The following is a 21,315-nucleotide window of genomic DNA, read 5'->3' as shown; positions in this document are numbered from 1 at the left end:
TTATTATTATTGATATCATACTTTTCTTCAAGGAGATATAACATGTGATGATCAATTGATTTAATAATAATTAGTTAATAATTATTAATGAATAATTATTGTTGATATATGTTTTTCAAAAAGATATGATATGTAATTAATAGTTATTAACTAATTAGTAATTAAATTAATTATTGATTGATAATTTATATTTTTAGTAGTAGCAATTGAAACCTTAAATAGCTACAACATGCTTTACGAGACTAATAGTCCTCCTTCACAGTTCCCTGCGCCATCTTTGAAGGTAGCCGTGCCTTTGCATCGAAGAAGTACGGTGAGCTTGTAATGATAGAGACGTGAATAATTGTCAAAAGCACGGCTACCTTTCAAGATGGCGCAGGGAACTGTGAAGGAGACTATTATGGTCTTCGGAAATTGAATGGTAATTCGTACACCGGTAATCATATACATTTACAATACTTATAATCTGCATTGCGCATGCTTGGAGCCATTAGGAAAATAGCTAAGACAACTGTCCCCATTTTAGATACCTTACGAGCTAAGACGGTTAATTTGAGTATATTCGGCTTATTTACAATTTTAGTGTTTATTTTAGACGGAAATAGGGTCACGAGACCTGTTTTTGCAATTCTTCAATTAAGAACTGACTTCATTATCAACTGACTCATTTGACTTCCTATTACCTATATACTTATTTACTCCTATATTCCATACTGGACGTCTTGTTGTGGAAACCAGCTTCTAACAGACACACAACTGCCTGTCTTTGGTTTTGTCTGACATTCTAATTTTTGGCTTTGCACACCTGATTCGTCTTCTGTTTTTTCATGACACCACTCGTTCACAATACATTGAACACCTGGAGATGTCGATCTTTGTACTTTGACTTCGGGAACAGTTTTTTCGACTTCAGAAATATCAAGGGTTTCTTTTTGGATGTCAAAGTTGCTGGATAACGAGTTCACATTGCTGTCTTGTTCTACTGATTGTAGTTCTGTTTCATTTGTTGCCTGACTTACATTCCTTTGTCGTTCGTAGTCGTTGTTTCTTCCGCTAGCACTAAAAAGAACTCTATTCTCTTTTCGTTTATGGATGAAGAATGCGGCGAGCAGAAACCCAACGATGAGACAAAAAAGAAAAGTACAGGCTACAGATACACCAATGGCTGTGTTGGTCTTCCTGGAATCGTCGCCGGAAATCTCTGCTGCTGTTCCTGGAAAATAAGTGGTAGTTAAAATATGATGCCGTTTGCCAATTTTTGACTTGGCACGTGATCAACGGCTGTGTTTGAGGAAAGCCCACTTTGAAGAAAGCATAGTTCTCTCAGGGGATATTTCTTTAAATGCTAAAAACTTTCTTATAATAGACCCATTCTTCAGTATCCTTGGGGTGAAAGCACTCGCAGAAAAGGATAAATGGAGAAAACCTATGGTCGCCATGTTGAATGAGTTTCCATCCAAAATGGCGGCTGTGACGTAGCATATAACTTAAAGGGATAGTTTACTTGCAATATAAGACCTACTATTAATTATTATGTAGACAAATACCTACCAACGTTCGAGGTGTATTCTGGGATTGTTAGCATAACACTGGCGTTGCTATGGTAACTTACGCCCGCAACATCACTGACACCATTCTTTGTCAATATGGTAATGCGATACGACAATCGCGATTTAACACCCGTAATTGTCACGTGGGTAAATGAAAGGCTCTGATTCGCTGGCCAAAATGATACGTCATCGCACGGTACAGCACAGACACCACTGGTGCATTGCTTGCATATGACGTCATACGTGATATCATTACGTCCTCCATTGCTGATTGGTGGTAACCATATCACTATGGCAACGTTTTGTGCTTTGAAACTCGTTTTTATGTCTACCGGAGAACTAGGTGGCGCTGAAAGAAAAAGTTTAAAAAAAAAATAGTGTTAAAATTTTATTTTTTTTAATTGTTGTCAAGACGTATCACGTGACAACAGGATCGTGTAATTTCACATATACATGGTTTCCATAACTACCGTGTACCTACCTGTGCATGAGCTATTTTTAGGATCATCCACAGCCCTGTAGTATCCGTTATCGCAGTCACACCTATCACGTGACATGGATGGATAGGTGTGGCTCGCACACTGGCTACATACATGGTTACTGTGACTACTCTTGTAGGCTCCGCTAGGGCAACCTTTAAAAAAAGGAGAGAAAAAAATAGTCAAAGGAAATTGGACGTATTTCACGTATTATTTAATAATTTTTTGCTCAAACCGGCACCGAGAGGGAGAGAAGAGGAGAGAAGGGCAGGAACAATGCAAAGGTTCCCGTCTTCTACTTCCCTCCCCCGTTTCAATACTCCTCTGCACAGCTACGAAGACTAAGGTCTTCGTTTCATACCACCAACCGTTCGACTTTCTAGTTCAGTTTTGAATATAAGTGCTAAATTTACATTCATTTTCTATCGGAACCAAACTCTGGCTTATGACGTAACAATATGACGTCACGATATCCCGGCATCTCTTATTTAGAAGCATTGTAAGGGAACAGTATCGCGAAGGAACTATATTATAGGTGTATTTCGAAGCTCTCGCGTTTTATTACTTACCTCTACACTTTCCAAGATGCATTTCAAACCCAGGATTGCAAAGGCACATTGCATCTTTATCTATTTCCCATTCACCGTTTCCCTGGCATTTCCCAACAAGTAACGAACTCCTCGAATAAACTGATGACTTATCTAAGCACTTTCCTGTCACATTTTTGTCACGGTCACGCAAAGCTGGTGAAAAGGTTCTATTATACGTCGCGCCATTGGTTGTCACAAGAGGGCAATACTTGTATGTGATGATAACCTCTCTTAGTGATATGCAGGCTCCTATGTCTTGAAATGCGAGATAAAAGCCTTTCTTTGGAAGTAAAAACGTCACGTTTACTTTATTATCTTGAGGCGTGACGCTTCCGTTCCATGTCACGCTACCAGTCACGTTAGCGATAAAACTAAGTTTTCCTTCCTTTACGAAAGTTGATGGAATTCCTCCAGCAATTTCATTATCAGTAAACAAGGCGAATACGTTGAAATATTGTACACAATAAGGGTAGGAATTGGGACACTGTCTTGTAGTGAAGGCTAGACTCGTAACCACTTCTTGTACGCCTTCTGATTGGATGAAATCTGATACCAACCAGCTGTTAGTGTTATTGGTCCGAGTCGATGGGATATCACACACTACGTATCTACCAGGATTGCCTTGACGCGACCACTGAAAGGAAAAAGACTCCAATCAATATTACGATATGTAAATGTCAATATTGACAGGCCCTGCTAATGTATCGCCTCTCACCACTGTTGCTAGTCATGGGTTCAATCCCTTGACCCACAATCGAACGTGAGTAGAGTTGCTTGTTCGTTCTCTCTCGTACTTTAAGAATTTTTCACCGGTTTTTCTTTCACATGCTTTAACCTTGACGCACTAGCTCAATAGACAGAGCGAACACTATAGTGTTCAAAGTATCTGACCAGACGGCCGCGCAACGAATGCGCGCGAGAAAGCTACAATCCTGGACGAAAGTATTGGGACAGCAACATAAAATTACATGAAATCGTTCTTTTCTCCTCCCCCTCCCTCCCCCAATTCAATGCTGGGGCAAGCGGTGCGTTTGGAATGATGTGTGGTTTGACTAACATTGAGTCGGGTGAGGGGGGGAGCCTCATTCGTGAAATGGCGTGTAAACATTGAGAAATTATGTATATTAAGACAATGGTTAAAAATTTAGCGTTGACTTTTCAAGTGTACCATTGACTTTTGTCCAGGATTGTAGGATAATAATATAAAAATAATTATTTTTTATTCACTGGATAATAAACATATCGAGCCTGCGCAGCCGTTATCTATTCAATCAGTTATTATTAACACGTCAATTATTATGTCTTTGTGACGTCATTAATCTCCTATTATGGTCTAGATAGATGTGGCAGTGCGCCGTGTGGGATGGGCTCGGATATCAAATAAGAACATGCGTAATAAGTAAATTACGAGCCTTAGATGAAACGACTGAAGAAGAGTGCCACACAAGCCTTTCACAACTTCAAGTCGCGTAAAAAATGAGCCAGCTCAACTAGAAACTGTGGACAGCTGTTTCGGCCTGTATTGGGCCTCGTCAGCACAGTGTATCTAGTGAGCTGGCAATCCCACGAAAAAGTAGTACTAGATAGTACTGTCTAGATTGAAAACGCTTTTGTCGGCACGAAAAATTGCATTCCTTCCTAACTAAAGCTAAAACAATTTCTTTGAAGATGTATTTTCTCAGCCCCTCAAAACTTTGCTGCTTTTTCCTCGTTTTTAGAACTACGAAACTATTCGTCAGAATATTTATACATTCTCAAAAACAATTTCTAACAAAAGGTACAACAAAAGAGAAGTACTACTTTTCCAATAAACGATGCTAATTGTTAAAATTACTCTTGAAAAATTATAGTTTTACCAAAAAAACTTCGTTTACTTTTTAAAGTTTTTAAACGTTTTCAAGTTCAATTTTGATTCTATAAGTCATTTCAACACAAACTATTTCTAAATCTTGTATTTTAAGAGACTAAGTTTTCCCTATGAAATTCACACCTCTTTACTATGAATAATTTTTGATTATTTTGATGTCGATTACGAAGATAACAATAGCTAAATCTTCCTCAATGAAAAATGTTAGGAAAAAGTAAATCATTTGAAAATTAATTCCCAAAAATTTCAAGTATTTAACATTTCTGGCTCTGACATTTCTCCATCACCATCTGCTCGTAACATTGGAGTTATTTTTGATGAAGTGCTGTCTCTTGACGACCATATACTTACTGTCTGCAAAACTTGTTTCTTCCATATCCATAATCTTTGGAAAATTCGAAAGTACTTGAGCTATAAAGCTTGTGTAACTCTGGTTCATGCCTTCATTTCTTCAAAACTTGATTTTTGTAATGCATTATTATATGGACTTCCCAAAGGCTCTCTGCAAAAGCTTCAGCATGTCCAAAATGCTGCAGCAAGACTAATAACTTTTTCTCGAAAACAAGATCACATCACTCCTATCTTGTACAATCTACACTAGCTACCTGTGGAACAGCGCATAGTTTTCAAGATTCTTTTACTTACATTTAAGGTCTTGCATAACCTAGCACCTGCATATCTTGTTGACTTGATTAAACCTTATGTTCCTTCTCGCTGCTTAAGATCATCTTCCTTAAATCTTCTAACTAAGCAATCGTACAATCTTAAATCTTATGGAAAAAGGTCATTTTCTTTTGCGGCTCCTGAACTTTGGAATGCCCTTCCACCCAGCATTAGATCTTGTCACTCAATTTCACAGTTTAAAAGGGACATAAAGACATGGCTCTTTAAGCAGGCCTTTTATTAATTTCTTTTTAATAAATAAATTTATTTTAACCAGTATCTTTATTTTGTCTATGATGTGACTATAATGTTTAAATACCCTTAATCTTAATCTTAATCTTAGTCTTAATTTTGATTTTGATTTTAATTAAAAGTTACTGAAAGTTGTTTATATAACATTATTGATACATTAATATATGGTATTGAAATATTGTCAAACTATTTTTAAATTAGTATTGTTAAACTGTTTTATTATATCCTTTTAATTATCATCTTACTTTCTATTTATCTATAATGAATATTTTTTGTATTTTGTAAAGCGTTGTTGAACCGCTGGGAATTGGCGCTCAATAAAACATTATTATTATTATTATTATTATTATTATTATTATTTTTTTCTTTTCATTTTTTCAATGATAAACTCCGTTATTATTGCATGAAGCCGTCAAGTTTTGCTGCTTAATTAGCTAGAAACTAAATTCCTAAAATGATACTCGCTACTGCAGACTGCGACTTAACGACCTATTATATATAAGATTTTTTCTGATGTTCCTAGAAAAACGGTTGAATCGGTATTTACATTCAAGTCAAAAACTACACGACCTGACTGACTTTTTGATCGTACTTTGTTTGAATTCGACAAAATGATGACAAACTACGCTGTTGCTTTTCAAACGTGTTGACTTCTTGAATCTATTATTGGTTTTGTTTTAATGATTAGCTTTCTTTCTTCGATTGAAGTCTTCCTGGATGAAATAGAGATTTAAAACTGGAAGTTGATTACCTATTTCGAGTTCTTATCGGATACTGATTCTGATGTTAATCTTTCGAGATTTTGATTTTTAATCGTTAAAGAGGAATTAATAAGCATCAATCTAATACCATTTCCTTCAAGCACTTGTTTAATTTATTGCATTAAATTTGTGTCCTCAAATTATATGTATCGATTACTATTTATCGGAATATCAAGAAAAGACTTACCCCAGATCCAGCACCGACTTTGTACATTGTTATCCATTGCCATTTCGCATCGCTGTCTTGTTTGTGTAGCAACACACCTAAAAAACAAAAGTTATTGCAATTCAGCTCGTTTGTCAAATAGAAAGGCAGGTCTTATTGAAAAGAAGTCTGTGAAAGTTCGTATTTTAGTTACTTACCGGTTTCAGCCATAGACCAATCATTTAAAGACGCTAGCAAAACTTGGAAGCAAACTACAAACCAACTGACCTTGAAACCATTGCTTGGCGGGATCATCATGGTCTCTATTGACAGCAATCATTTGAAAGAAGAAACCTACTTCATTCTTCAAAATGTACGATTAATACGTGTGGTAAAAGATAGCTTACTCCTTGGAGGGGTTTCTAGGCTCTTTTACAGAGCTTCATAGTAATAAAGCAAGTAGTAATGACAAATCAATTGTCATATTAAAAACGTGTTCGTGTGACGTCGTACGTCAGCAGTGTAAACAAAGGCTTTATTAAGGGATAAGACATAATGACATAGAAATGTTTTCTCTGCTTAAAAAACACAGATACGGTTGATTTGCGCTGTAGTTGGTAAGCCATGAGACACCATAGAAACTGGCTGGTGTGACCAGGTATAGAATGGCGGCCTTTGTGTCTCAGTGAATGGTAAGCCATGGAACACGATCAGAGACACTGGCTGGGGTGACCAGGTGTAGAATGGGTGTCCCTTGCGTCTCAGTGGAAGGTAAACCATGGGATACGATTAGAGACACTGGCTGGGCTGACCAGATGTAGAATGGGTGTCCCTTGCGTCTCAGTGGAAGGTAAACCATGGGATACGATTAGAGACACTGAATGGGGTGACCAGATGTAGAATGGGTGTCCCTTGCGTCTCAGTGGATAGTAAGTCATGGGACACGATCAGAGACACTGGCTGGGCTGACCAGGTGTAAATGATGGTGGTCCCTTGCGACTCAGTGGAAGGTAAAACATGGAACACTATCAGAGACACTGGCTTGGGTGACCAGGTCTAGAACGTAAATATTTTGAGTAATTCGAAAATTAAAAATTATGCCACATATTTATCATTCATCTTATAGTAGCCATCGTGAGGTTGATGAAAGCCTGGTCGAGTTGCCATTGCAGTGCATTGTGAGACTGTTTTTGAGGGGACGAAATAGACGCCATCTTGGGAATATGTCCCCTCAAATAGTCCCACAATGCACTGCAATGCCAACTTTACCCAGGTTTTTTACGTCCTCAACCTCGGAATAGCTATTGTAGGGAATATATATGGCATAATATTCAAATTCCAAATTTCTCAATATATAATTGGAACCTTGGCCAATAAAAGGCTGCCAAAACCAGAGCTTGTGTTACCCATAGGTGATCTAATGACTTTTTGTAGTAACACAGGGACGCCAAGAAAAAAAGGTAAAATGACGTCACGTTGTTACCATGGAAACGTATACTTCAGCATTCCAGAACGTTCGATCAAAGTCAATAATCGAATGACGATCGATAATATGAATTGGCCTCTGGAGAAAGCTGGTTTAATCAGACGTCAGTAAAATATATACAACAATTTCAATAAACGTTGTCATCGCCAAATCAATAGATGAAAAGCTATAGGAGATAGGTCATTCGAAGATCCAAGAATAGCTGGAATGACTTGTGTTTCTGCTTCTTATTCTCGTCAAGAACATGGACCTTAGTGTTGACACTGATTCAATGTTCTTTGTATTCAACGAAACCCGTTTCCATGTTGGAAAGACCTATCGCCTATCACCTTTGGCGCTAACGAATTTTTTTCGTTTTTTGAAATAGGCGTATTTCATACTCTCAGTCATTGTACATATGTACAAAGAGATGTGATCTTTGCTAATATTGGATGAGTATGACGTCATGGACCGAGGTGTTATAAACGAGCGTCGTAGCACGGAACAAAATGTTTGATTTGTTATGACAGGTTTTTAGAAAAAGTCTAATGTAAATTGGGTTGGTTTAGACGTTAATGTTAAGAGGGTCTTTCTTTCTCAGTAGAAAGCTTTATTGTATTCTGGGTTAGGGTTTTTGTTTTGCAGGGTTTTCAGTTAGCTCCAGATTCATTATCCTTGGGTATTGTTATGTTATCTTCATGGCTCAGGTGCATTGCAACACCAAGAAAAAGCCGATCTGATTCACTAATCTCTCCTCTCCTCTCCTCTCCTCTCCTCTCCTCTCCTCTCCTCTCCTCTACCCGTATACGTCTCTCCCACTTTCCTTCCTTTTCATTCCCATCACCCCTAGCGCATTCCTCTCCTGTTTCTGCGTGATGAGCGACAAGAGAAGAAAGAGGCTCTACTGTTGCCTTACTCGCAGAAATGCAAAACAACATCCTGCTACGAACTATACACGATCAATCTTGCGTGGGCCAAAAACTGACCCAAAATAACACTTATTCGAGCTAAACTTAAAAAATATAATACTAAGTATACCAGTAAAGAATGAAAGCATTCTCCCAAAAATCAATAAAAAATCTCCTATTTGCGTTTCTTCGTAGCTGCAAAGATCCAAAAAAGAGACCGACACCTCAAAGACACTAAAACCACCGAAGTCATTAAAAGGAATTAAGGGTGTTAAACCTCCTATTGTCGGCTTACTATACGTACGGCTATCACAATGTGACACTTCATCATGCTGTAATGTTTAACTTTAATATAAGAATAGTAAGAGAGAATTTTGAGGTCGAGTGACACACGCTTTTGGAAAAGTGGAAAAATATAGCGACAGCTTCTTTTAGCTATCAAGTTTTTGAAATTTGGTTTCTAGAATGGACACAGATTTGAATTATTTCTGGTAAAGATGTATGATATTTTTACACGAGGTTTTGAAAATGAGTAACTTATTTCTTGACATTTTTGAACTTTAAACCAATACAAAGTTATTGTTACTCATAAAATGTAAACTGATTTTTCTATTATGAGATTTTAAACGCCATAAAAAGAAGGAAATTGGCTGTTTACTTCTTGATAGCCTTCATACAAGTTGGTTTAAGGACAGAGACTAAATTTTCACCTTTTGCATACGACAACCAGCTGAATAAAGCGAACTTCAAAAAGTACAGCTAAAGTCTACGAAGACCCGATGTATCCCAGCCAGAAAAACTCTCTTTTTCTCGCTCTCGTGGTCGCTAGAACAGTCGCTGCTGTACTTGGATACGAAGGTAAGACTCGGTATTAATATGGTAGCTTATAAACTATTTTTCTAACGTTGTACATATTGTTTTATTGTTTAGAAATACTCATGAACTATGCTTACACTGACCCAGCTTGGCAATGGGTAACGAAGTATAGGTTAGCTGAAGGGAACGGAGTAAGTATGACACTTTTTGATAATTCCTTAAAAGCCATAATACTTCCCTAAAATGCTGCATTTATCGCTAAACATTACTAGTTGTAAAAACAGAGATTTAAATAAGCGTCACATCGGTTTATTTACCGAAACCTTCAGCTGAAACATTAAAATATGCAAAATATTTATCCCACGAAACACATCAAGTAACGAAAATCATTCTCAAATTCGTAACTTTTATTCGAGATTATTCATAAGTTAAATTTTTTTTGGCCATTTGAATTTGATTTCATCGGGATTATCTGTGTTCGAGTTCGAAAGGTATCCAAGGTTGCAGACCAAGTGATGGAAAGAATGATAATATAACAGTTTGTGGGGAATAATCGAAAATTAACTCGCTCAATTAAGTATGTTACTTATAGAACCATGATAAACTTGATGTTCTAAAGTGTGCCAATACCAGCTACTGATTCAATTCGGTTTTCTTCATGCTAACAACACTTTCACACACTCTAACGTTTATCAGGTTAATCGAATCTGGCCAATATTATTATTTTAAAAAATTATATTATAAAATTAGTTTGACATAGGTTTGGAGAGAGCGATTCTACTCGAAAAAGGAAAGAAAAGCTTTAAAAAAAAGGACCGTTAAGTTTTAATATTGGAGCATTATTCAGTGCTAAAGTATAGTGAGTCTACAGCAGGCTACTTGACAGGGCGCGTAGTTCCTATATCAACAAATCGTGATATTGTCAGCATGTCAGCCTATTTAGTTGATATTTGGTTTCTCCTCTTTATTCTGCTGATCGTGGCACTGTTTCTTGGTCTAGGGAAAGCATTGTTTGGCCAATACATACGTCTTTACTCGACTTAAATTACTGGCCATCTCTGTGCGTGACTATGATTCTGTAACATAAACACTACTCGAGTACAGGATGTAAAAAGCAAGAAAAACAGGCAACATGCTTGAGTGTTGAAAAACATTCTTAGTTTGCTAGTCCTGGGCAGAGCTCGGCTTTGTTCGTACATGTATCCAGTCGTGAAAAGTTATACCCTTCCCATTTGCTTGCCTGCTTGCTCACTTTCTCTTCCACATCCATGGCTCTAAAGACTTTTTTTTTTTGTATTAGTGTTATTGTTTTTCAAATGAGGTGTTAAAGTCTAGATTGCTATACAAGTATTGTTTTGTTTCTTGATTGTATTATGACCTTTTACTCTCACGAGAAGGACTATATACGTGCCGTACCATGACGGTAAAGCTACAGTTATTTCTCGCGTAGTGATTGGATCGAGTGTCCTTTAGCCTGCACCATGACCGTACTGTTTATACACGAGGTGTTAAAGCTAGGTTTCTATACAAGTACTCTTTTGTCATTACTTGTATAATGACCTTTTACTCTCACGAGAAGGACTGCGTGCCGTGACAATGACTGTAAAGCTACAGTTATTTCTCGCATAGTGATCGTCTCGAGTGTCCTTTAGCCAGCACGTACTGCTTATACTTTAGTCATTTTTCATTGGTCACGTATACATGAGAAAAGAATGGGAAACAGAAGGTTTGATATCTGATAATGTTGCCTTGTCTTTTCAGTGGGCTCGCGATTCCCAAACAGGAAAGTACATCACGTGTGACATCCCGTCCACAAAGACCAACAGTACAAATAGTTGGATGATTTCCGACTACGTCCCTCTAAACAACGCTAACGCCGTACATTTATCTATCACATTCACCGCCCGCCATTGCGATCTCGCCTCGTATCCCTTCTGCAAGAATTCTATTGGTCTATACATCCTAGAGTCTGATATTATCGAAGTAGGCGGGATTACCATGGAAGCGATTTTGGCGGGAAATTTCTCAAATGTTGCTGACGCGATTGCATCAAACGTTTGGACTGATAGGAATAACATTCCTGAAAATGTGCACAACGTAAGCTTTCCCACGACGAAAAAAGGCATCTATTTGGCCTTTCGGGACACTGGCGCATGCGTGGCTTTGGTTAAGGTCCGTATGACGTCATATCAATGTCCGAGCGTAGTGTCTGGGGGAGCTGTGTTCAATAAGACAGCGTCACCGATGCCTGGTCTGAAAACCAAGGTAAACCTGAAAATGGACTATGAATTCCTACGTCATTTTCGGTCTGTGGAATTTTTGCCAACCGAACACTAACACTTCAGTTTCGAGTGCTCGTTGCTCAGGTTAGCCTCGAGTTTGTGTAGAATATTCACATGTTCCAGTCAAGGTCCGTCGAGTTTCAAGATGTTTGTATTGTTGAAGTTGTACATTCTTTACTTTACCGTTGGTATTTGTGAATATTTAGACACTGATTCGAGGCTAACTCTGAGTAATTGAGTCTGCAATCAAGAAACACAGCGATGTTTTATGAATAGTCCCATTCACAGTTCCTGTGCATCGAACAAAGAACGGTGGTGACCTCGCGATTATAAAGACGTGAATAATTGTTCAAGGTGTTCAAAAGGTCTTTGCAAGGTCACCGCCATTCTTGCTTCGATGCAATTTTGTACTGTAGTACTGCTCAACGCTTAATCTGGTCTTGTGTGGGTCGTCCTTCTTCTCACAGGTGAAGGGTGAATGTCTTGGTATGTCAGAGAACCTCGCCAATGGGAGCTCTTTATACCTCGGTTGCTATAGCAACGGCACGTGGAGTTCCAATCTGCGGGTCACGTGTCAGTGCAAGGCGGGATACCAGCCTGGAGATCGTGTCTGTCAAGGTAGTTAAGTCAGTGTTAGGAGGGAGAAGTTTCACGTTAGCCATGTTGGAGCAAAAAATAAAATCGTTTTAATGTCGTGTCCTTTTCTGAGATAGGGAACATGGTGCATTGTGGTCTAGCTTGGGTACAAACATATTTGGTTTATCATGCTTTGGATGATATTTCTTGTACCCAAGCTAAACTGCAGCATATTTTCTGACCTACAAAATGGCTGCCGTGCATGAAGACCACTAGCTCTATAACCTGTTTTACAGCCCATCGAACTCAAACTCGAGTCCCTCTCCTGCCCATCATGTGCCGCTCGTGAAGGTAGGGCTTATAGTACGGTATATATTTATTCAGTGTTTTTTACTTTGTATAGCGTGCCCTGATGGATCTTACAAGCCAACAACTGGAAACACCATGTGTGTGCCTTGTCCTGTGAACAGCTACTCTAACACGACGAGAACTGGTTGTCTGTGTAGCATGGGGTATTATAGGACAAACTCAGACCCTCCAAATGGCAAATGTACAGGTATTTAACTAATTATCCGTAAAACCTTCAATGCGCATGCGTGATTATTAATGTTACCATGGTAATCAATGATTGTTTCTCATCGACTAACCAGCTCCGCCGTCGTCACCACGTGACCTCAGCTCAACCCTTATTGGTCCAAGATTTGTACTCCTTTCATGGCAGAGACCGCTGAATGATGGTGGCCACAACGACCTGTTATATTCGATAGACTGTTATCGCTGTAACCATGGCAACGCACGAGATTATGATAATTCAAGAAACGTATCACGGTATTGTAACCAATCATGTGAGAGTACATTAAGATATACACCATCAGCCAATAAGATACCTTTCACCCACGTGACCATATTTGGATTGGCTCCAGGCTTCTCGTATTTGTTTAGAGTCACGGCAGAAAATGGCGTGAGTAGACTAGGAACCAATGTTACTGATAATTACACAGAAGTTTCAACCTCGATCCCTAATCCAGGTAACTATATTATTATTACTTTATTATTTTATTATTTGGCAAAACCAAAGACAAAGGGGGGTAGGGAGAGGTTAACCTCGCCTCTCCCCACTCCCTTGACTGTTAACCATGCATGATATGTACTTTACTTATGATATTTATATTATTCTTCCAGTCGTCCCAAAATTGATCGTTTCATTCGTTGGATCAGATGTCACTGTTCTCTCATGGTCTTCCAAAGAAGATAACCAATCAACGTCCTTCTTTTACTATTCGGTGTCATGCGCAGCGTGTGACAAGGAACTTAGTGATTGCATTACTTCGTGTAACACAGCGTGTGGTAACGCAATCCAGTATCTACCAAGAAAAGATCAAATTGAAGGCAGTTTTGCAGTCGTTTCGCAGCTAAAGGAAGCCACAAAATATAAGTTTAAACTCAGCGTGACGGAGCGTGACAGTGACGGTTATCGGAGTGACACATCTGTGGTTTGTGTGACGACCAAAAATTCAGGCAATGCTGCTGAAGTTAATGGTAAGTTTTAGCTTACAAATATAGTGTACAAAGGTTTTATTCGTTGGTGAAAATATCCAAATGTCAGCAGAGCTCGTTTGTCTCCGTTGACCGAGGTGATTCAAGGCTACGGTTTTACTACGGGTCACTCCGGTACGCTGAATCCAATAGACCTTATTCGTGGTGTGACAATGTTTTCCCAATTCAGCGTGACGAACCTCCAGGGGATTTCATTTTCCTTTGTTTTTACTCTTCGAAAAATTCATGAGTATCCCAAAGGATACGAAAGGAATAACGATGATATCCCGACGAGTTTCAAAACAATAGCTCTTCATTCCCCCAGAGGTTTGTCACGCTGAATTGGGAAAACATTGTCACACCATGAATAAGGTCTATTTGATGAGTGAGTTTGGGTATCGATGAAATCTATAGGGTTTTTTGAAGTCATGTGAGTGTTGCGCAGCTATTATGTCATAGTTAAATCACGTGACTTTTTCCCTTGCTTGCGCCCTTTTAATTTATTTGAACTGATTTCACACTCTGTTCGTGTTTTAGGTCAACGAGATCAAGGTAAAGACATTTCCTTGTATTCCAAGATCGCTCTTGGTGTGTCTGGTGGATTTTTGCTACTTTCTATTGTCTTGTTGATGGTAACGGTGTGTTTACGTAACAAGTGGTACAGACAAGCTAAATCAATGCACAGTGGATCCTCTGCGAGTGCGTTTTCATACACGAACGAACTTAAACCAATAGAAAACTTAGTATTTATGGAAGAAACGAACTTGGAAAATGTCAGACAAAATTGAGAAATGCAAAGAGTTTAAAAATTCATACGTTACGCTTCGTTACGGTTCGACCAATCAGAGCAGAACAGTCCTCCTAACACTAGCATTAAGCTTAATATGTTCGCGTCAATATTTTCAAATTTTCGAAGGTGCAAGTTACATATTACAACACAATTGCTAGCCAATCAAATTTTAATACGCTGCGCATTTTAATATTTGTATGGTATCTTAATTTTGGGCCAATCAAAACTATCACAGACGTCAGGAATTTAACCAATCAGAGGAAGAGGAACCCATATATCCTTTTTGCCGTGATTTTAACCAATCACAGAACTCATTTATTCTATTAAAGTTTTACACCAATCCATTTAATGTTTCAAAACTAAATACAGTTTTTCATCTTCGTTATTTGTCAACCACACATTAATAATTTTCAAAATAATATTTGATATTGAAAATATCTTTATTACTTCTATATCTATTTATTTAATCTTTTTTTTTGATAAACCACGATCCCTATCAAAGGTCACAGTGCACTCGTATAAGCCAGTTGGTTTTAATTCAGTGCGTATGCAATTTTATCCCGAATTTCCCACCTTTTATTTAAACCTTCTCTGTTCTTAACTAAACAAAAGAAGTTGAGAAATTCGGGATAAAATCGCATTCGCACTAAAAACGATTCTTAAACTACAAACTGGCTTATTGGCCTTTCCAAGGTTGCGCAAGGACCCGTGTTGCATGATGGGGCTGCTTTAGGGGGGCGCCATTTTTCAATAAAGCGAAAAGAAAACTGTCTTAAAACCGACCAAATGTGTATACGTCACTAAAAGTTTAGTTCCAAATAAATACAGGCGAAGATTTCATGTTCTTTGTGGCCAGTGCAATATAATGCATCCTCTTGTATGTAAAGACAGTAGCATCATCAGCAAAGGCAGCTTTTAGTCTTTGATAGACAACAAAGCGTCCTCCTCTATATCCGTAGATTATTGATTCTTTAGCACCAGACTGGGCAACGATGAGGTAAAGATCTACGCCGATCCTAAAGGATCTACATGCCGACGCGCCTTGTGTGGGAAAAGACAAGGCGCGATCAATCTGAAACATAGATTTCGTGGTATTCCAGATGTAGACTGGCGAGTTGACGTTTAACATGTCGGGACCTGACCCATGCTGTCTTTGAGCAAAAACCAAAGCATTTGTTTGATTATCCAATTGGATCAACTCTGCAGATGACGCGTACTCAATACCAAAGATTTCCTGGTGATAAACGAACCTTGTCCCAGTCCACTTGAACACCAGCGATTTCTCCAGACCACCCCATACTGCGCATATCAGGTAGGTATCATTACGAGGCTGAAATGTTTTACATTCGGTAATGAAGGCTTTTGTTATTCTTAAGGTGTGAACTTTAATAAAATCAATTCCATTCCACTTGTAAAGGTACAAAATATTATAGCCATAAATCGCGAGGTACTTTGACGAGTTAATCTCGAAGAATGTACTCGATAAGGCTGCAAAACCACACTCCAGTTCTTGGTAACTTTGAAAGTAATTCTTATACCATTCAAAGATGACTGTCTTGGAGGACTTGAGGTAGGGAATAGCCATATAATGGCGACCATCAATGTGAAAATACTTTGCCTGTTCAGGACCATTGTATGTTGACTTCAGCGTTTGATGTAGTACAAATGTATTTCCTTCTAGCCTGAATATCTGCGTTCCAGCTCGATAAACTCGATATGCACGCGTTCTGCTGAAGGCTAAGTACATCTTGTCATCGATTGAAAAATGTTCAACGTTTGTGCAGCCTTCGAGGGTAGGGATGTTTTGAAACTGGACAAAATCGCCTGTAAATAAATCAACTTAAGTGAATTTATAACCTCAAAACTGGATTGATATTGCATTTGATGCCATACTGCGCTTTAGGCCCTGTCCACACGTATCCGGAAATTTGTGTATCCGCAATTTTTTTTTTTTTTTTTGCGGATACGAAAATGTTTGCGTCCACACGCAGCATATTCGAATCGTTTTCACCGTCCACACGTATCCGTTTTCGTAAAATTTTTCGGATACGGACACAAACATTTCCGGACACGTGTGAACGCAACCCGTATCCGCAAAAAAAAAAAAAAAAATTTCCGGATACGTGTGGACGGGGCCTTAAAGTTTATCCTACACGACTGCAGAAATGATTAAGCTTTTTCTAAGCCGGCGATCACAGTGCATTGTGGTCTAGCTTGGGTACAGACATCTTCTGTTTATCATGCCTTATATGTTGTCGTTTGTACCCAAGTTAGACCAGAATGCATCATGTTTATCGAACAATGAAGAGCGGTATTAACCATTTCGAAGTTGAAGAAATAACTGGGTCGAGTTGACATTGCAGTACATTGTGGAACCATTTGAGGGCACATATTTGCAAAATGGCGTCTGTTTCGTCCCCTAAAACAGTCCCAATCCACTGCATCATCTACGCGACCAGTTTTTTCTTCAACTTCGGAATGGCTTATAATGATAACGCATTGATAACTTTATCGATACCTTGAACGCAAGGGCATAACCTTTTTACATCCAGGTTACCACCAGCAGCAGAGCAATCAATTTGATCTGGAATTCCTTTGAAGCCAAAGCACAAATCATAGGATTCTCCTTCCAGTTGAACATATCCAGGACTGTCACTTGATGCGTAATGGTCCGTCTCGTTCTCAGGCCCACACGATATTCCTAACCGATGAAAAACTGGACGAGCGGAAACTGGGGAGAAGCCGTGTCCAGTTCCTGTGCAGATCTTGTGGTACTGATGACAAACCTGGTCACATGACCTTCCACCAATAGAATCGATGTAAAAATCGACCGCTGTTAAAAAAGGAGTCACATGACCACTGTTCTTGTTTTTAATATTTTTCTATTTGCTTCCAGTCCTTTAATGCGTAAGGGCGGAGCATGATGGGAGAATGGAAAAGACAGCTCAAGTCCAAGGTATTTTAGTCTATTTTTTTAACGCGAACATGGCTCTTATTTATGGTTTCTCATTTCAAAACACGTGTTATTCGTTAGGAAATAAGATTGTATCTATATCCATGTGTCTTCTCATGCACAGCTGTCAAACAAAGAAATCATACTCTAGGGAATGACACGTGGTCTGAAATGGAAAAACATTGGCCTATTTATTACGTCCACCATATTGACAAAACTGTTACCTTTACTAGATGAAAATAAGGCGATAAACAGCAAATAACACAGAAAAGACTTCATGGCTGAAGAACATCGAAACAAAAATTAATATAAACATTAATAATAATGATGATAATAATGATGATAATAATAATAATGATGATAATAATGATGATAATAGTAATAATGATAATAATAATGATGATGATAATAATAATGATAATGATGATGATAATAATAATAATAATAATGATAATAATAATGATAATAATAATGATGATGATGATGATGATGATAATGATAATAATAATGATAATAATGATAATAATAATAATGATAATAATGATGATGATGATGATGATGATAATTTAATACTTATATGGCGCAAATTCGCATGTGAATATGATCATATGATAAGCAGGTCAGGATAAAAATGAAGGATTCTGAATTACTTTCCACCGAGAACCAAGAACATTGCTTCCATATTTGTCAAGCTAGATGGACTGCGTTTCCCGCCCTTTTGACATTAGCACGTGCTCGAAGAACGACAATACTCTCGGCTCACTAGGTATCCCAAATTCCTAAAACATTCTTAATCGTGTACGTAAAGACGATTAGAAAATTCTATACATTTTTGCATTCCTTTGAGGTTTAATAACTATTATTGAAGAGGATAGATACAGAACAATTAAGTATGATTATAGGATAGCTAGTAAGTAAGGTTTTTGATCAATCGTTGAAAAGAAAAGTAACCTAACCATTCAAACGTGCTTCTTATCTTTCGACAGCTTAATGAACCAACTCTGTAAAACATGGTCTCGGCTGCTCAATCATTCAACATAAGAGAGACTAACATATTTTTGAACTTGAAAAGCAATTCGTCTTCGGTTTCGTTGTTATGATTTTTGTTATATTCAGTTTATTCTGTATAAAACCTTTTCCCGATAAATTAAAAAGGGCTGTCAAATTTAATAAAAGTTTCACGAAACGCTTTTGCTTTTTGTTCTTCGAGTTTAAACCTACGTATTTGGAAGTTTAAATACACAAACGTTGTTGATACGAAAGTATATTAGCACCTCAATGTTGTGTTAGAACAACACCAATTAACTAATAATAATAATAACAGTTTTTTTCGATAGCAGAAGCAGTATGTTTATATCTTTAAGACAGAATTCGGTGCAATAATGAAGCGAACACATTTATCACGCAATATTAAATTGGAAAGACTTTACAATCACAACATTTAATAACCAATAACTTCGATAAATCAGATTGATATTATTGATGTCTAATTCGCTTCAAGAGATTTTGAAAAAGCCCAAGTCATAAAAAACTATTCAATTGCTTTGTACTTACTATAATTCTCTTACCTATGATTCTCTTTCTTTCTTTTCTTATTTTAGGTGAATGACTCTTAGGAATATTACAACATCCTTCAAGGAAAGTTGTCCTTCAAATGTACGTCTTTGGTCTGTGTTTCTAATTCAAAGAATTTGTAACAAGATAACCAAGAGACAGAAGTCAAGCCCTTTAGCTACTACATTGGTGGATCGAAAAATCTACTTGAAAAATAATGACCAAAAACCTAATACCTAAATATCCTTAATAAGATATCAATAACAGTGATGACCGATATGGGAATAGAGGTCAACCAAGACTGTCCATATCAAAGACAACAATAATGATGTCTAAAGACTGTAACTCAATCTTTTGAAGAGATACGAACTTTTCATGAAGTATGAAAAATAGGTCATTTTGGGACATTTTCCGACAAAAACCATGGACTATAGCCCATGGTTTTGATGGATTTTGGGCCATTTTCATACCTTTTGATAAAATATGCATTATTTATGAAGGATGAAAAATAGGTCATTTTGGGCCATTTTAGTGCAAAAAGCATGGACTATAGCCCATGGTTTTGATCGATTTTGGGTCATTTTCATACCTTTTGTAAAAAATATGCATTATTTATGAAGGATGAAAAATAGGTCACTTTGGGGCAAAAAGCATGGACTATAGCCCATGGTTTTGATGGATTTTGGGTCATTTTCACACCTTTACTAAAAATATGCATTATTTATGAAGGATGAAAAATAGGTCATTTTGGGGCAAAAAGCATGGACTATAGCCCATGGTTTTGATGGATTTTGGTTCATTTTCACACCTTTACTAAAAATATGCATTATTTATGAAGGATGAAAAATAGGTCATTTTGGGGTAAAAAGCATGGACTATAGCCCATGGTTTTGATCGATTTTGGGTCATTTTCACACCTTTTTAAAAAATATGCATTATTTATGAAGGATGAAAAATAGGTCATTTTGGGCCATTTTGGGGCAAAAAGCATGGACTATAGCCCATGGTTTTGATCGATTTTGGGTCATTTTCACACCTTTTGTAAAAATATGCATTACTTATGAAGGATGAAAAATAGGTCATTTTGGGGCAAAAAGCATGGACTATAGCCCATGGTTTTGATGGATTTTGGTTCATTTTCACACCTTTACTAAAAATATGCATTATTTATGAAGGATGAAAAATAGGTCATTTTGGGGTAAAAAGCATGGACTATAGCCCATGGTTTTGATCGATTTTGGGTCATTTTCACACCTTTTTAAAAAATATGCATTATTTATGAAAGTTGAAAAATAGGTCATTTTGGGCCATTTTGGGGCATAAAGCATTGACTATACCCTATGATTTTTATCGTTATTTGGTAATTTTTTGAAGAAAAAAATACTTTATGTATATTATTATATTTGAACTGATATTTTACACAATTCAATATAGTTCTTTCAATAAAGTTGGTAATCAAAAATCTATGAATTCTGATATGGCAGAAACGTTTGATATCAAACAAGTAATGCTTTGGGTATTATCTGCAGCTCAGTTGAGGATGCTTAATGGCGGTAAGGTGAAACTGTAACTGGAAAAAGTTCTGTAAGAGTCCATCAATAGCATCAAGCTGTTAAAACATTTACTAGTAAAATATATCTACATTTATCTACAATATATCTGTAGTTCTTTGGTCTTTCAGGTAAATAACTTTATAGAGTATGATTATCATTCTATCTCTTTCTGTCGTTTGTGTCACTGTTATAAAGTTTATAAAAATTGCAACACGTTTTTTGATATTTACTTTCGGTGACCTAGCTTCAATCCATTATTTCAAGTGGAAAAATTAAGTTGTGAAATCTAATTGGCTAACATTGATTGGCAAGGAGGGTCTTAAAAGCCTTAATAACTAATATAAACATGCATCTTTTCCTGAAAATAGATTAATAATATAAATGTTATGATACTCTTGAAAAGGTGAAATTATGTTCCTGTGAAAGACAGAAAATTAAAAAAAATAGTCTTCATTTTAAAAAAATATTCTTGTTTTTCCTAAAATTTTTTACCAAAACCTTAGTAGAGAATCGTTACCTTATTCTAACCCTTTACTCGTTAAAGCTCATAGTGTTTAGATCGGTCACCCTGGCGC

General features: G+C 37.3%; 3 protein-coding genes and 1 long non-coding RNA gene across 4 annotated transcripts in view; 1 reads left to right on the top strand and 3 right to left on the bottom strand.

The window, feature by feature from the left end:
• LOC116306542 (uncharacterized) overlaps positions 1-21,315 on the bottom strand; it is a 163,559-nt gene that overhangs the window by 41,709 nt on the left and 100,535 nt on the right. The window lies entirely within an intron of this gene.
• On the bottom strand, positions 6-6,934 carry LOC116296534 (ephrin type-A receptor 7). Its single transcript, XM_031704562.2, has 6 exons — positions 6,526-6,934; positions 6,350-6,426; positions 2,599-3,253; positions 2,032-2,184; positions 1,552-1,899; positions 6-1,213 (listed from the first exon to the last, which is right to left on the bottom strand). The coding sequence occupies exons 1-6, from the start codon at positions 6,623-6,625 to the stop codon at positions 702-704; spliced, it is 1,845 nt and encodes a 614-aa protein (XP_031560422.2). The 5' UTR covers positions 6,626-6,934; the 3' UTR covers positions 6-701.
• On the top strand, positions 6,956-15,024 carry LOC116296533 (ephrin type-B receptor 6). The gene is made up of 10 exons (XM_089030023.1): positions 6,956-7,317; positions 7,742-9,171; positions 9,411-9,538; positions 9,611-9,687; positions 11,258-11,761; positions 12,246-12,396; positions 12,758-12,910; positions 13,005-13,382; positions 13,537-13,893; positions 14,428-15,024. The coding sequence occupies exons 3-10, from the start codon at positions 9,460-9,462 to the stop codon at positions 14,676-14,678; spliced, it is 1,950 nt and encodes a 649-aa protein (XP_088886149.1). The 5' UTR covers positions 6,956-7,317; positions 7,742-9,171; positions 9,411-9,459; the 3' UTR covers positions 14,679-15,024.
• On the bottom strand, positions 14,753-19,388 carry LOC116296535 (uncharacterized). Its single transcript, XM_031704563.2, has 4 exons — positions 19,202-19,388; positions 17,858-17,914; positions 17,199-17,513; positions 14,753-16,504 (listed from the first exon to the last, which is right to left on the bottom strand). Exons 2-4 carry the CDS (start codon positions 17,910-17,912, stop codon positions 15,489-15,491), a joined length of 1,386 nt encoding a protein of 461 aa, XP_031560423.1. The 5' UTR covers positions 17,913-17,914; positions 19,202-19,388; the 3' UTR covers positions 14,753-15,488.

This window comes from Actinia tenebrosa, unplaced genomic scaffold (genome assembly GCF_029948245.1).
Source record: "Actinia tenebrosa isolate PJP-AT-01 unplaced genomic scaffold, QUT_ActTen_1.0 PGA_scaffold14__42_contigs__length_11649687, whole genome shotgun sequence".
NCBI lineage: Eukaryota > Metazoa > Cnidaria > Anthozoa > Actiniaria > Actiniidae > Actinia > Actinia tenebrosa.
The sequence above is the reverse complement of the archived record's forward strand: the minus strand, read 5'-3'. Positions and strand labels throughout refer to the sequence as shown.